The following is a 16,094-nucleotide window of genomic DNA, read 5'->3' as shown; positions in this document are numbered from 1 at the left end:
ACTGCAGATTACCCTTGTATATGTAGCATATTAGGGCCTGACTGAAACCCCATTGAAACCAGAGAACATCAGTTGACTTCAGTGGGCTCCAGATGGAGCCTCACAATGCACAACATTTACACAGAGAGAACTGACGTTTAATCTTCCTTACTCAAGGCAAAAACTGATTTCTACTAGTCTTAGATTTAAAAAATCACTGCAAAGGGTGAATAGATACAAAGACTGCTCAGGAAAGAGCTAACATTGAAATAAACTGGTAGTTGCAGGTAAGGACAGAGATGATATAATGTCAGCTATCCTACCTCCTTTCTTAAGCGCTAAAATCACTGCAATTACAAAATAAATTTGATTTTTGTTTGGCTATTTAGACCTTTTGAAGTGATTGGGTTAGCAGACAACATGAAAGTAATAATTAATAAGACTGTAAATCAGTTTCTCTCAAATTTGAAAGGATACCAGAACTCCAAAAATTACTTACAATAACGGTTCTTTATATCAGATACGCAAACTATCCTAGTGGATGGAAACTGAAATGTTTCTCTCCTTTCCCTTCCTCAGCCCTCCCATTCCTTTATCTTTCTGGCTTTCTGCCTTTTTCTCCCATTCTCTCCTGATTTTTTTTTTTTTGGGGGGGGGGGGGGGAGAGAATGTCAGTAAAATATAGATAAAAAAAAAAAGATATACAAACTGGAAATGTAGTAGGGCAAACAAGCAACCTTAGATCTGCCCAGTAACACTCCTTAAAAAAAAACAAAAACATTAGGATTAAACCTTGGTGTTTGTGGTCTTAGATTAAACAAATTTTTCAACATCAGGTTTTTTTCCTACCGCCTGATGCCATATTTTACATTTTTACACTGAATCTTAACTGAATTTCCTGAATTTATAACACTTAGCTTGAGAATAATTACAATATCCCTGTCATTTTATCCTAAATACTGATTTGTACTCTCAATTTTAACTCCATTTTAATATAGTTTGTCTGGAATTCTTCTTGGGCTGTTGATTTTTTAAAAAAAAAAATCATAACACTAAACAAAAGTCTCAAAGAGCTCTTACCACATATTTCTAGTGACTTGAAAATATGAAAAATCATCCTTTTAACTTCTATGGCTAGATTCACTGGTACACTCTAGCTGTTTTATGCCACTCTGGAGCAGTGCAAAGCAGCCAGCTTCATTTTTACCCTCCTCCCTGTCTTCCAAATTGCTCCTTCCAGCCCCCTGCGCACACACAGTTCCTTCCCTCTGTCTCTCTGTTGAGTAGATTTGGTGCAACAAGTGGCTTTAGAGAAAAAATATTTAGGATTAATGATAATTTTTGCCACTGTTTTTCATAATTAAGTTTATCTATGAGAGGCTAGTGCATAAAATCTCCTTCAACAGAAACTCACAAAAAATTGCCCTTGGTAAAATAGCCACTATCTTACATTTGCAATGAGAGTGAAGCCAACCAAGCTTCCTCAGGGAAGATGATGGAGCATTATGCTGTCAAGGGGCAGACACTCAGGACTTTTCTCTACAATAGATACTTCCCTCCCAACACCCATTGCTGTGTGGATGCCATTATACTGGTATAGAAATGTTCATACTAGTATAGCTTATTCCAGTTCAGGAACCAAAATAAACTATACCAGTATAACTACACCCATGCTAGGGTTTGTACCAGTATAACTATATTAGTAAAAATCAACTCTTAATCAACACAGGTTTACAGATAACTTCTAGGGGAGACCAGACCACTTTTCAGTGAACAGATGCCTCTCTCAAAATGACCACTGAGGGCAGCTGAGGTTTCAGTCCAAAACAGAACAGAGGGAGATGGCAGCCATTTTGTAAAGGGCAGTTTTTTGTGGAACTCTACAAAAGAAATTTGTTCTTCATCTCTACTGAAGAAGAAACTTTCAATTATGATTAATACAGTGAAAAAAAACCTATGAATACCAAAAACAATCTACAAATAACGTGGCTTATGCACAAGATTTCAGTAAATTTTAACTATGACACATTTGAAGAGCCTATTATTCCATTACTGAGATCATGAAAGAACAAAAGACCAGACAATGAGTGCTAAGTATTTCAAAGATCGTAACTTAATTTTTCACAGAATATTAATTTTAACTCAAACTAATGCATTTGCTTGCAAAATTCTCAGAAAACTCATTCTATACTCCCAGGGTAGTCAATTGGCATACTTCGAGCCAAATTCAAACTAGAAAATGTTTCTGAACAGACCCTGAAATCTTTTTATTTACTCATCATTATTGTTAGGGAGGTTTCATTATTATTTTCTTCTCTGGAGTCTGGACCCTGACTATACCTTGTCCAAGAAATTTGGACCTTAACAAAAAATAATTGACTACTCCCTGCTATACTCAAACAGCAACTTTGGGGAGGATACATTGTATTTTTCATACACAGCTATGAGGATGAATCCCTGCTTTATGTGTAAAACTCAGCTCAGCCTTAACTATCGGAAGCACAACTGGCGTCTCCATAATTATTTGACAATGTCCAAGTGTGATAGGCACTTCACAGAAGAAACAATAACATGGGCACTCTGACAACACTGCAACCTAAATTTAAATGTGACATAAGAAGGGGAGTCATTGGGTGAAGCACTAACACCCAGCTGCTTTTTGCCCCACTCCTCCTTTCCTTCCCTCCCTATAACTGGAAGGGTATTAACTGACCACCTGAGCTTGACTGGTCCCTTGAAACATCTGTTAACTACTTATGCTAAACAAGCTGTTCAAATATTTTATTTAGCAGAGACATTGAGGGCTTGTCTACTTTACAAAATTAGGTCAATTTAAGTTAGATGACCTACAGCCACCACAGAAATTAAATCAGGGGCTGGTGTCCACACTAGCTTCCTTCTGCTGGTGCTCCGCATCCTCACCAGGACTGTTTGCATCGATTATAGTACGGTATTGTGGGGCACTGACAACAGCTTGGGGCTCACAGCTGGAGTCCCCCTGCCCCAGAACTGACAGGCAGAGAAAAGTGAAATAGTAGCTGTGAAACTGACAAGAATGTCAATTTCACAGCTGGTAGGCTCCCTGCTGTGAAATTGAGTCTGGTGCTGGTGGGAAGAGGGGGAGAAGCTCCCATTGTGAGCCCCATGCCGGGCAGACAGCTCGAGCCACAGGCACCGGGTGGGGTGGGGGGTGTGCAGCTGTAAGCCCAACAACTGGTTGACAGCTCGGACTGTCAGGGCAGGGGCAGAGCTTCAGCTGTCAGCCCCACAGGAGGCTGACAGTCAGAAGATGTAAGTAACCGCAGTGTCCACATGGACACTGTGTTGCCCTAACTACATCGACCTAAGCACTATGCCTCTCAGGGAGGTGGAGTTAAGTCAATGTAGTGGATGACTTATATCGGCAAGAGCACCACTGTGGTGTAGACACTGACAGAGTTAGGTCAATGTAAGCTGCCTTATGTCAACCTAACTCTATAGTGCAGACTGGGCCTGAGTTAGTTTTCCAGATCTAAAGAAAAGTTCAGGGTAAGCTTGAAAGCTTGTCCCTCTCACCAACAGAAACTGGTCCAGTAAAAGATATTACCTTCTCTGCCATGGAACCAGTTGTAAAGAACTATGAAGCAGAGGGGAGGAGGGTGAGTATTGGATCACCCATAGGGGGACACATCTTGAAAAACCACAATTATTGCACAGGGTCAGTAACCTTCCCTTCTTCGAGTAGGGACTATGGGTGCTCCACTCTAGGTGACTATCGAGCAGTACCCTCTACAGAGGGATGCGGCTTTGGAGTTGAGTCTAGGATCGAAGATAGGCCAATAGAGCCAAATATGGCATCAGAAGCTCAGGCACAAGTGATAGCACAGTGTTCAGCAATCAAAGGAATGGATGTCCAAGTCATGGCTCTACATATTTCTGCAATGGGCAAGTACTTAAGAAAAGGCTATTAAAGAAGAGTGAGTAAATACTCTAGGGAAGCTGAAGATCATGAGATTGATAGCAGTAGGCAATGCAGCCAGATATCCACCTAGAGAGTCTTTGCTTGGAAGGCAGAGATCCCTTAGTTCTCTGCAATGGAGAGAAATAATCAGAGATTTCCTACAGGGGTTAGTCCTGTCTAAATCAGGAGGGCATTAGACTTTTACATCAAGTGTATGTAATGTAGCATCTCTTTTACACAAACCAGTGTGACTTAGGGAAGAAAACTGGAAGGTGAATAGGTTGACATGTGGAAGCCCAAAGACACCGTTGGCAGGAACTTGGGATATAGTCACTGCGTTAACCTTATTCTTAAAGGTGACTGTGAAGGGGGTGGGGGAGAGAGGAGAGGGATGCTATCAGACACCCTACCTCACCCACTCTTCAAGTAGTACTAATGGCTACTACAAATGCAGATTTCATAAACAGGTATAAAAGGAAGCAGGCGGCCATAGGTTCAAAGGGAGGCCTCGTAAGACATATGAGTACCAAGTTGAGATCTCATGCCAACGTACGGCATCTGACTTGTGGGAAGAGGTTATCCAGTCCCTTGAGAAACCTCCTTGTTGTAGGATGAGCAAAGACAGAAAAACCTTCTACTGTATGATGGAAACCTGTAATTGCTGCCAAATGCACTTTTACAGAGTTTAAAGATAATCCTGTCTTTTACCTCTACGATGTAATCTAGGACAAATGATAACAGAGGATGTAGGTGAAAGATGCTTTAAGTCACACCAGAGTTTGAATCTCATCCACTTTTGTGTATGTGTGTCACAAGTCAATTGTTTCCTGCTGTGTAACAGCACTCTCTACACCCTCAGAACGGACTGTTTCTAACCCTGCAAACAGTCTATCAGTCATGCCTTGAGCTTGAGAACCCCGAGTTTGAGGTGATGGATTTGACCAGCATCCTGACAGAGGAGATGAGGGATGGTCCAGAGAGTGATTGGTTGACAAACAATGAGTTGAGTGTTAGGAAACGTTGTTTATCTCAGCGTACACCTGAACTACGAGAACGGCTTTGGCTTTGTTTATCTTGAACAGTAGCTTGGATATCAGGGGAATCGGGAGAAATGCACACGGAAGGCTTGGAGTCCGACGAAAGAGAAAGGCTTCTGCCAGGGAGTTGTGACACAGACCGCCTCTCAAACAGGACTGGGAGCACTTCTTGTTCCTGGCTGTGGCGAGCAGGTCCATCTGTGGGATGTCCCAATATTGAAATATGTGGTGGAATATAGTGAGATCTAACTTCCCACTTTTGATCTTATGAGGGTATCCGCTGTGATGTTTTGTACACCCAAAAGGTAAGCTGCAAAGTTGTTGATCTGCACCAATTCTAAAGACTTGCTGCTTTGGCACAGAGGGAAGGCAATCTCGCTCTCCCCTGACTGTTTGTGTAAAATATGCATGACATGTTGCCCATCATGATCTTTATGTATGTACACTATCAGCAAGAAGAAATGGATACAGGCATTTCTGACTGCTTTGAGTTCCAGCAACTTGATGTGCAGGGTGGACTTGAGAGGAGACACCTTCCTTGAACAGCGTGAACATATAGGTGAGCTCCCCATCCCAGTAGGGATGTATCCATTGTTACTACTGATGTTGGAGATGGTTGAGCAAAGACAACCCCTGCACAAACACTGTGAGGGTTATTCCACCAGTCAAGCGATTTTTTATTTATTTAAATATTTATTTTAAACACACTACCGAAGGCATGGAGAGTAGTTTGTTTAAACTGTATTTGCTTGGTGAATACACAGTTTGAGCCACCCTTGGAGGCAGTACATGTAAAGCCTTGCATAATTTATTACTACGGTGCCCAGGTACCATATGTCCCAAAAGCTGGAGACAATTTCTGGCTCGGACTGCAGTGACTAAGTTGGCTAGGGTTATGAACCTGTGCAAAGGGAGAAATGCTTTGGACATTACTGCATTGAGGTAAGCTCTATGAACTCCAAACCTTACACCAGGGTTAAGGTGGATTTTTGGATGTTTAATTGTAGTCCCAGTCTGAGAAATAGGTCTAAGGCCCTCTGAGTGACTGTTGAAGATTCGCTGAATGACCACCCTTTCAGCAGGCAATTGTCAAGGTATGGGAAAATCAGAATTCCTTGTGCGCCAAGATGAGCAGCTACCATAAAAGGAACTTTTGAGAACACACGAAGGGCATGCAAAAGACCAAACAGAAGCACCCTGTATTCCAAGTGCTCTTGACCCAGAGTGAAATGTAGGACCCTTCTGTGGGAATGATGTATCGCTATTTGGAAATAAGTGTCTTGAAGGTTGAGGGCCAAGAGCCAGTCCCCTTGGGTCCAATGATGGAATTTATTGTTGCAAGAGATACCATTTTGAACTGCTGAATCTTTACGAATTTGTTGACTAATCTTGGATCTAGATTAGGTCTCCAACTCCCATTCTTTTTTGGAACAAGGAAGTACCTGGAATAAATACTTTCTTCTGTGTTGCATGGTAACTGGTTCTACAGCACCCAGATTCGGGAAAGAGTAAATTTCCTGTTGCAAAAGGTGCTCATAAGAGGGGTCCCTGAAGAGGGTCAGGGAAGAAGATTGGGATGGGGGGAGGGAAGTGAATAGAGTATCCTGTTGAAATGATCTCCCAACGCCCACTTGTCCATAGTGATATGTTCCCAGTTCTGATGGAAATGAGGAAGATGGTCACTGAAGCGAGGGAAACATGCAGACTGTTACAGCAGATAAGAATGGGGATGGTAACTCAGCACCTCGACCAACCCATCAAAACTGGTGTTTCGAAGTGGTAGGTTGTAAGGGCAATGCCTGAAAAGTAACTGGTCTCTTCTTCTGGAATCGTCTCTTATGCTGTGGTTTGTAATGTCTCTGGGAGGTGGGAAACTGTATGGAATGAGATCTCTATGCTATCTGGAACTTACTGAACTTTCTTTTTTGTGCAGGGGTGTAAATTCCCAGACAGTGCACCCTGGCTCTAGAGTTTAAGATATGCACGAATTCATCAGTTTTTTCCACAAACAACTCTGATCCATCAAATGGAAAGCCCTCAACTATATTTTGGACTTCCCTCGGAAAACCTGAGCGATGAACCCAGGAGACCCTCCTTATGACTACCAACATAGAGATACAAAGAGTGACAGTATTAGCAAGGCCTGTGGAGATGGTCTTGCGAGCAGTTGGCACTCTGCAATGATTGCCTGGACTTGCTCCCTCTAGTCTGTTGGAAGATGATCAATAAAGGCATTCAACTTTGAATAGATGACATGGCTTTATTTCACCATGAAGGCTTGATAACTGGCGATCCTAAATAGTAAGGTAGCTAATGAGTATGACTTACAGCCAAATAAATCAAGATGCTTTAAGTCTTTATCGTATGGAGTCGATTCAACATGGTGCTATCTGCCACGTTCATTCACAGTATCAACCACAATGAAAAAAAAGAACAGGAGTACTTGTGGCACCTTAGAGACTAAAATTTATTAGAGCATAAGCTTTCGTGGGCTACAGCCCACTTCATCGGATGCACAGAATGGAACATATAGTAAGAAGATTTTATATATATATATATATATATATATATATATATATATATATATATATATATATATATATATATATATATACACACATACACATATACACACACACACATACACACACACACAAACGAGGAAGTTGCCATACAAACTATAAGAGGGTAACTAATTAAGATGAGCTATTATCAGCAGGAGAAAAAAAAAACTTTTGTAGTGATCATCAAGATGGCCCATTTACACAGTTGACAAGAAGGTGTGACATGGGGAAATAGATTCAATATGTGTAATGACCCAGCCACTCCAAGTCTCTATTCAAACCCAAGTTATTGGTATCTAGTTTGCATACTAATTCAAGCTCAGCAGTTCTTGTTGGAGTCTGTTTTTGAAGGTTTTTTGTTGAAGAATTGCCACTTTTAGGTCTGTAATCAAGTGACCAAAGAGATTGAAGTGTTCTCCTACCGGTTTTTGAACGTTATGATTCCCAATATCAGATTTGTGTCCGGTTTGCCCAATGTACATGGCAGAGGGGCACTGCTAGCACATGATGGCATATACCACATTGGTAGATGTGCAGGTGAACCAGCCCCTGATAGCGTGGCTAATGTGATTAGGTCCTATGAGGGTGTCTCTTGAATAAATATATGGACAGAGTTGGCATCGGGCTTTGTTGTAAGGATAGGTTCCTGGGTTAGTGTTTTTGTTGTGTGGTTGCTGGAGAGTATTTGCTTCTGGTTGGGGGGCCGTCTGTAAGCAAGGAATGGCCTGTCTTCCAAGATCTGTGAAAGTGAGGGATCATTTTTCAGGATAGGTTGTAAATCTTTGATGATGCGCTGGAGGGGTTTTAGTTGGGGGCTGAAGGTGACAGCTAGTGGCACTCTGTTATTTTCTTTGTTGGACCTGTCCTGTAGTAGGTGACTTCTGGGTATTCTTCTGGCTCTGTCAATCTGTTTCTTCACTTCAGCAGGTGGGTATTGTAGTTTTAAGAATGCTTGATCGAGATCTTGTAGATGTTTGTCTCTGTCTGAGGGACTGGAGTAAATACGGTTGTACCTTAGAGCTTGGCTGTAGACAATGTAGACAATTGGGGGAGGGATAGCTCAGTGGTTTGAGCATTGGCCTGCTAAACCCAGGGTTGTGAGTTCATTCCTTGAGGGGGCCATTTAGGGATCTGGGGCAAAAATTGGGGATTGGTCCTGCTTTGTGCAGGGAGTTGGACTAGATGACCTCCTGAGGTCCCTTCCAACCCTGATATTCTATGATTCTAATGGATCGTGTGGTGTCCTGGATGGAAGCTGGAGGCATGTAGCTAAGTATAGTGGTCAGTAGGTTTCCGGTATAGGGTGGTGTTTATGCGACCATCGCTTATTAGCACTGTAGTGTCCAGGAAATGGACCACTTGTGTGGATTGGTCTAGGCTGAGGTTGATGGTGGGATGGAAATTGTTGAAATCATGGTGGAATTCCTCAAGGGCTTCTTTTCCATAGGTCCAGATGATGAAGATGTCATCAATTTAGCGCAAGTAGAGTAGGAGCATTAGGGGACGGGAGCTGAGGAAAACACACACACTTATCTCAGGCTTGTAATCAGAATGGCTGTTGGTGCAGGCACCTTAGTTGGCGCCGATGTCCGATTAATGTGCAACACTCTCAGATGACTTAGACACCCTGTCTTTGGAGGAGTGATGCATCCCTTCTTTACTGGACAATGTCTCTTCAGGCTTGGAGCAGGGTTGGGGCTCTTTTTGGTCATGCCCTCATGGTGTGGCACCAACGCTAGCACCAATGATGACATCAGTTCCAGAGTTCTTGGTGTTGAGGCTAGTGCCAAGTTTAAGGAGCTGATGTTGGCATTGTCAGCTCCAGTGATTGCGTTGTAGCAACACATGCCAAAAGTAGTCTGTGTCAACTGATGGCATCTTACAAGAAGTGGAAGATTGGACAAATAACCAGGGAGGAGTATTAAAATATTGTTCAAGCATGCAGGTGTGAAATCAGGAAGGCCAAATCACACTTGGACTTGCAGCAAGAGATGTTAAGAGTAAGAAGAAGGGTTTCTTCAGGTATGTTATCAACAAGAAGAAAGTCAAGGAAAATGTGGGCCCCTTATTGAATGAGGGAGGCAACCTAGTGAGAGAGGATATGGAAAAAGCTAATACACTCAATGCTTTTTTTGCCTCTGTCTTCACAAACAAGGACAGCTCCCAGACTACTGCACTGGGCAGCACAGCATGGGGAGAAGATGACCAGCCCTCCATGGGGAAAGAAGTGGTTCGGGACTATTTAGAAAAGCTGGACGAGCACAAGTCCATTGGGCCCGATGCACTGCATCCGAGAGTGCTAAAGGAGTTGGCGGATGTGACTGCAGAGCCATTGGCCATTGTCTTTGAAAACTCATGGGGATCGGGGGAAGCCCCGGAAAAAGGCTAATGTAGCGCCCATCTTTAAAAAAGGGAAGAAGGAGGATCCAGGGAACTAGAGGCCAGTCAGCCTCATCTCAAACCCTGGAAAAATCATGGAGCAGGTCCTCAAGGAATCAATTCTGAAGCACTTAGAGGAAAGTGATCAGGAACAGTCAGCATGGATTCACCAAGGGCAAGTCATGCCTGACTAATCTAATTGCCTTCTATGATGAGATAACTGGTTCTGTGGATGAAGGGAAAGCAGTGGACGTGTTATTCCTTGACTTTAGCAAAGCTTTTGACACGGTCTCCCACAGTATTCTTGCCAGCATGTTAAAGTAGTATGGGCTGGATGAATGGACTATAGGGTGGATAGAAAGCTGGCTAGATTGTCGGGCTCAATGGGTAGTGATCAATGGCTCCATGTCTAGTTGGCAGCCAGTATCAAGTGGAGTGCCCCAAGGGTTGATCCTGGGGCTGGTTTTGTTCAATATCTTCATTAATGATCTGGAGGATGGCATGAATTGCACGCACTGCAAGTTTGCAGATGACACTCAACTGGGAGGAGAGGTAGATACGCTGGAGGGTAGGGATAGGATACAGAGGACCTAGACAAATTAGAGGATTGGGCCAAAAGAAATCTGATGAGGTTCAACAAGGACAAGTGCAGAGTCCTGCACTTAGGATGGAAGACTCCCATGCACCACTACAGACTAGGGACCAAATGGCTAGGCAGCAGCTCTGCAGAAAAGGACCTACGCGTTACAGTGGACGAGAAGCTGGATATGAATCAACAGTGTGCCCTTTTTGCCAAGAAGGCCAATGGCATTTTGGGCTGTATAAGTAGGGGCATTGCCAGCAGATCGAGGGACGTGATCGTTACCCTCTATTCGACACTGGTGAGGCCTCATCTGGAGTACTGTGTCCAGTTTTGGGACTCACACTACAAGAAGGATGTGGAAAAATTGGAAAGCGCCTAGCGGAGGGCAACAAAAATGATTAGGGGACTGGAACACATGACTTATGAGGAGAGGCTGAGGGAACTGGGATTGTTTAGTCTGCAGAAGAGAAGAATGAGGGGGATCTGATAGCTGCTTTCAACTACCTGAAAGGGGGTTCCAAAGAGGATGGATCTAAACTGTTCTCAGTGGTAGCAGATGACAGAACAAGGAGTAATGGTCTCAAGTTGCAGTGGGGGAGATTTAGGTTGGATATTAGGAAAAACTTTTTCACGAGGAGGGTGGTGAAGCACTGGAATGGGTTACCTAGGGAGGTGGTGGAATCTCCTTCCTTAGAGGTTTTTAAGATCCGGCTTGACAAAGCCCTGGCTGAGATGATTTAGTTGGGGACTGGTCCTACTTTGAGCAGGGGGTTGGACTAGATGACCTCTTGAAGTCCCTTCCAACCTGGATATTCTATGATTCTATGATGATTCTTTCCTGCCTTTGTAGGGCCACAGGGCCCCAGAGCATGCTCAAGGGAACCCTAGCCAACAATGACCCTTTCAGCTGATTTTTTTGGAGGGGGCCATCTCCTCTGGATCTGAAGAGACACACGGTTTGCCCAAGCAGTTACAGCTTCAGCGGCATGACCCTTGACTTGAGAGCATTCAAGAAGGATATGCATATTAACCCATTTCGGGGATGTTACTCTCCCCCAGATGGGCTTAGTCAGTGGCTATTTTATTGACCAAGGGGATGAATCTGTTGCAGGTCAGGCAGTGTTTAATATATTACCTAGTTCTTATACAGCACTTCTCATCAGTAGACCTCAAAGCACTTTCTAATCTATAAAGTTTTTATTCTCACAACATCCCTGTGAGGTAGGGAAGTATTATTATCCCCATGCTACAGATAGGGAACTAAGGCAGACTGGCCAAGTGACTTGCCCAAGGTCACACAGGAAGTCTCTGGTGGAGCAGAGACTTGAACGCAGGTCTTCCAAGTCTGAAGCTAATCACTAAACCACCCTTGCTCTTTAAACTCTAAGGATTTAAACATCATAGCAGTCAGGACAAGGCCCCTCACCCGCTGTACGGGGTGAGTCTCTTTTTTGCAGAATTGTGCAAATTAAAGAAATTAGGGGACAAGGAGGGCAAAGATAAATTCTCTTTGGCAAACTAGTCAAGAAAAGGAAGAGAGTTTGAAGCTCAGCAGAAGTAGCGGGTCAGACACTCACTGAGTCCCATCTCACTGACATGGAAGTAAGAGGAAACTGAAGTAGTGTTACAGTCACTCCACCCTTTATGCCCTTACACAAGAGAATGAGGAGGCACTGAGCAAATGATTAGCCTCAACAAACACTGCTATTCAAAAAAAAAATCCAATCTCATGTGCTTTAGACACATGTACACCAGCAGTGGAATCTATACTGACACATACTTGAAGTGTTTACTCCAAACCTTTGTGACAGCTTCTGACAGTAACACTCACATCCATGACAAGTACTGTCCTTGATCAGCCAGTCATCCAGACAGAGCTAAACATGAAAACCAGCAATGTGAAGACACATCACACACTGTGCCAAAAGTAGTACACACAAAGACACCAATAAGAATGGGGAGTGATGTTCTTCTAGAATTCTGAGCTTTGTGCAGTCAGTCACCTTGCTATAGAAGTAGATATGTTCTCAACACACCCTCCCTCCCCGCACACTTTGCCAGTTGGAATTTCACCAATTCCATTCCAGTTTTAAGTTTTCCTGATATTATGGTACCTAAAATCATACTTCAGGGAAGGACTGAATTGGAAAAATTTTATAAGACAGATCCTGGAGGCCCTCTAAACTACATTAAGGATTCATGAATCCACCACACTGACCCTAACTTCCCTTATATGTTATAGGGAGATGGGGTCCAAATAAAGCTCTTTGATAACATCACCATATCTTCTTGGTCCTCCTGTTCCTAGAAAGGACCAAGACTCATTGAATGAGAAGCCTAAAAAAAAAAGTGGGCGATTTCTGGATGGAAGTCAATCTCTAGTTCTCAGTGGAAGCACATGGGGTGTGTTATCTCTACTCATATAACATCTATCTCTGAGGAAATATATTTATGGAGAACCTTATGATTCATCCTGATCATCCAGGAAGCAAGGGACATTTGTCTTGTCACCATCACATCCTAAGGTCTCCTGAAGATAAAAACAGGGTACTGAATAAGATATAACAAGCCCCTACCCTTAAACCAGAACCCACTACAAAGGTAGGAGCCCATTTCCCAAGCACATAGCTCAGCAGCGTGAATGTCCTATGGCTTATCCATGAAAAGTACTTCATGTGTCTTTCTAACTGCTGTTAAATGAGAAAGGGCAATCAAGTAACCCACCATAGGGTCTGCTGTATGTGCAACATACAGCCTATAAGCAAAGGACCGAAGAAACAAGAGTCTATTTGAAGGCTCTGGAAAGGCCAGGGTGGGGGCACCAAGAGGACTGAGACAAGCAACAGGAAGAGAGATGCTCCACTATAAGCAAGACTACAGTGTGTGCTTTAGAGAGGCTCTAACACTCCACCTGTGGCACCCAGGCAGTGTGACAAAGCTTTGGAGAAGACAGCTGATATGAGGAGCTTCATCAACAAAAGCGTGCCAAAGCCTCATCCATTTACTGAGCTTGAAATTATTTTCAAAAGTTAAGTATAAAATAAAAATTGGAACTGCGTAAGGGTTTTCAGTAAGACTCCTTTTACACACCAGGCACAGTTTGATAGAATAAACAGACACAACAAGAGCCGAAAAGCTTCTACCACATCCATAGAAACTGAGGAGGGGCACTTATTGCCTATGATAAATCCACACAGGCTGATTCATGCTCCTGGCTGGTAAGCATTCTAAAAACTCAAAATTTTGAACTAAATTAAATATGAATTGTCAAATGTCAGAGACAATCCACAGAATAAGACCCTGCTGCACAATGTATCTTTGTAGAAAGAAAAAAAGTCACTGTTTCAATTTGGGGAGGAGGGGGCAGTTTGTAACCCTATACATTTTATGGATTTAAATATCTGACCAACTAATAAGGGGCTGTAGGCTTGTAGTCCTTACCTCTGAAGCAGTAGCGACAATATTAACATTGCTCGACTGCCCGTTCGTTAGCTCCATACTGCCCACACCATTGATCTTCTGCCCTACATTTACACCAGCAGGGTAATCACTTCATTTCCAAGGCAACAGAGTAATCATTCCTACAAGAAAATGAAAAGAAGTCAGAAATTGTATTCTTATAATAATGCTGCTTGTTGTTTTCATTTCTGCACCGAAAAACTGTTTGGTAACAAAAAATATTTTGAGACAGTCGAAGCAATAAAATTATTTATTTCTATATGAATGCTACTGATACAGTAAAGCAGGGGTGGTCAACCTGTGGCTCCGGAGCCACATGCAGCTCTTCAGAAGTTAATATGCGGCTCCTTGTATAGGAGTCGACTCCAGGGCTAGAGCTACAGGCGCCAACTTTCCAGTGAGCCGGGGCGGTGCTCACTACTCAACCCCTGGCTCTGCCACAGGCCCTCCCCCACTCCACCCCTTCCTGCCCTCTCCCCTGAGCCTGCTATGCCCTCGCTCCTCCCCCCCCCCCCCCGGAGCCTCCTGCATGCCACGAAACAGCTGATTGGGAGGTGCGGGGAGAGAGGAGGCGGCACTGATCAGCAGGGCTGCCAGTGGGCGGGAGACACTGGGAGCGGGGGGCTGCTGACATATTATTGTGGCTCTTTGGCAATGTACATTGGTAAATTCTCACTCCTTCTCCAGCTCAGGTTGGCCACCCCTGCAATAAAGGTTTGTTTTGTTTTCAATTTCATGAAATATTAGTGCTCCCTAGTGTTGAGAAACAGATCCTATCTTAGCTTTTATTGGTATCTACATTTGTATTTAATCAGAGTACTGATTAATTACATTTCCTGAATTTGCTATTTATGAATTATAACTTTAAAATATAAAAGTCAAGTCAGAAATGTGTCAGGGCTACACTTAACTGGAAAACAGACAGTTTAACGTAACTATAAACAATCCAATAAGACTTTCAACGTTTAATATTAAAACTGCAATAAAAGGCCACAAGAAAGACACAAAATAAAGTTAATCCATTCCATGGAATTTTTTCCAAAAACACAATAGTAAACATGTATAGATGAGTTTTAAATTACTTGCAGTAATCTTCATTAGTACATCTGACAAATATGTAATCCTAAAGAGCAAGAAACTGCAAGAACTAAAATTTAAATAATTCAACATGCCCAGGAGTAATCTGATAATTAAAAAGTCATTGCAGGAAAGAAAAAAAAATGAGGAGGATTTGCAACACAAGCCCACATCCTGAGGCTTTCAAGATCTCTCTGCTCTCAACCAACCCTTGCCCGATCTATGCTAAGCTGGTCCACTGATACAATTTAGAGCAGCCATGCTACTGCAAGTAGTTTAGACAGCAACAACCTATCAATAGTGGTTACATGCCAACTCTGTTCACACATTATCAGTTGCACAAAAGCAATCAATGATGTACTTGGATGGTCTCAACTCTGTCCAGTATAAACCCAATCACAGTAGCTACAATCCAAAGAGCAATAATGAGGGACAAAATATATGTTTAATAAACATTTTATCAGCTTTTACAAAAAACATTAAATACAAAAAAAATGTTTAGCTTAAATATATTCTTGTTTAGTTTTCCCCTCCAGAGGGTTTACAGGGGAAAAAAAAAAAAAAGAAAAAAAGAAAAATTAAGCAGCCATTATACATATATAACCTGTGAATGTGCTTGTTTTACTACTTGTTGGCACAATAATCCAGTAGCTGCTTTGATGCACCTCTCCCACGTTCCTGAATTCTGAAAAGGAAAACAGAGGGGCATTATCACAGGTTTCAGAGTAGCAGCCGCGTTAGTCTGTATCCGCAAAAAGAACAGGAGTGCTTGTGGCAATTTGTTAGTCTCTAAGGTGCCACAAGTACTCCTGTTCTTTTTTTAGAGGGGCACTAGTGAAGATATACAGTCAGGCAATTCCCCAATCCTCATGTCCCCAGATTAATCTCAGCTCTCAAATTACCTCCTCATGGTACTCCAGCACCCGGTGATTTCCCCACTTCCATCGCCTGAAGACTGGTACATCCCATGGACCCCACTGCATCAGATGAGATGCAAGACAGAAGTGTCCAGGAGCAAGTCTTCACTCTGGACATGAACCACTCCTGTTCTCTGAATCCTAGAGGGAACCATGAGA

The 16,094-nt window shown here is 42.9% G+C and overlaps 1 protein-coding gene across 6 annotated transcripts in view; it reads right to left on the bottom strand.

The window, feature by feature from the left end:
• RALGPS2 (Ral GEF with PH domain and SH3 binding motif 2) overlaps window positions 1-16,094 on the bottom strand; it is a 279,035-nt gene that overhangs the window by 223,556 nt on the left and 39,385 nt on the right. For 5 of the 6 annotated variants that reach the window (XM_073356496.1, XM_073356498.1, XM_073356497.1 and 2 more), the window contains exons 2-4: window positions 15,921-16,076; window positions 15,623-15,703; window positions 13,924-14,063 (exon numbers count right to left, since the gene is read on the bottom strand). The exons of the other annotated variant lie outside the window; for it this stretch is intronic. In XM_073356496.1, coding sequence (XP_073212597.1) covers window positions 13,924-13,980 — 57 coding nt within the window. In that variant the 5' untranslated portion in view covers window positions 13,981-14,063; window positions 15,623-15,703; window positions 15,921-16,076. The remainder of the gene's footprint in view (window positions 1-13,923; window positions 14,064-15,622; window positions 15,704-15,920; window positions 16,077-16,094) is intronic. 6 annotated transcript variants of the gene reach the window in all.

The sequence above is a fragment of the Lepidochelys kempii genome, chromosome 8, assembly GCF_965140285.1.
Source record: "Lepidochelys kempii isolate rLepKem1 chromosome 8, rLepKem1.hap1, whole genome shotgun sequence".
NCBI lineage: Eukaryota > Metazoa > Chordata > Testudines > Cheloniidae > Lepidochelys > Lepidochelys kempii.
Note: the sequence above shows the minus strand (reverse complement) of the source record. Positions and strands in the feature narration are given on the sequence as shown.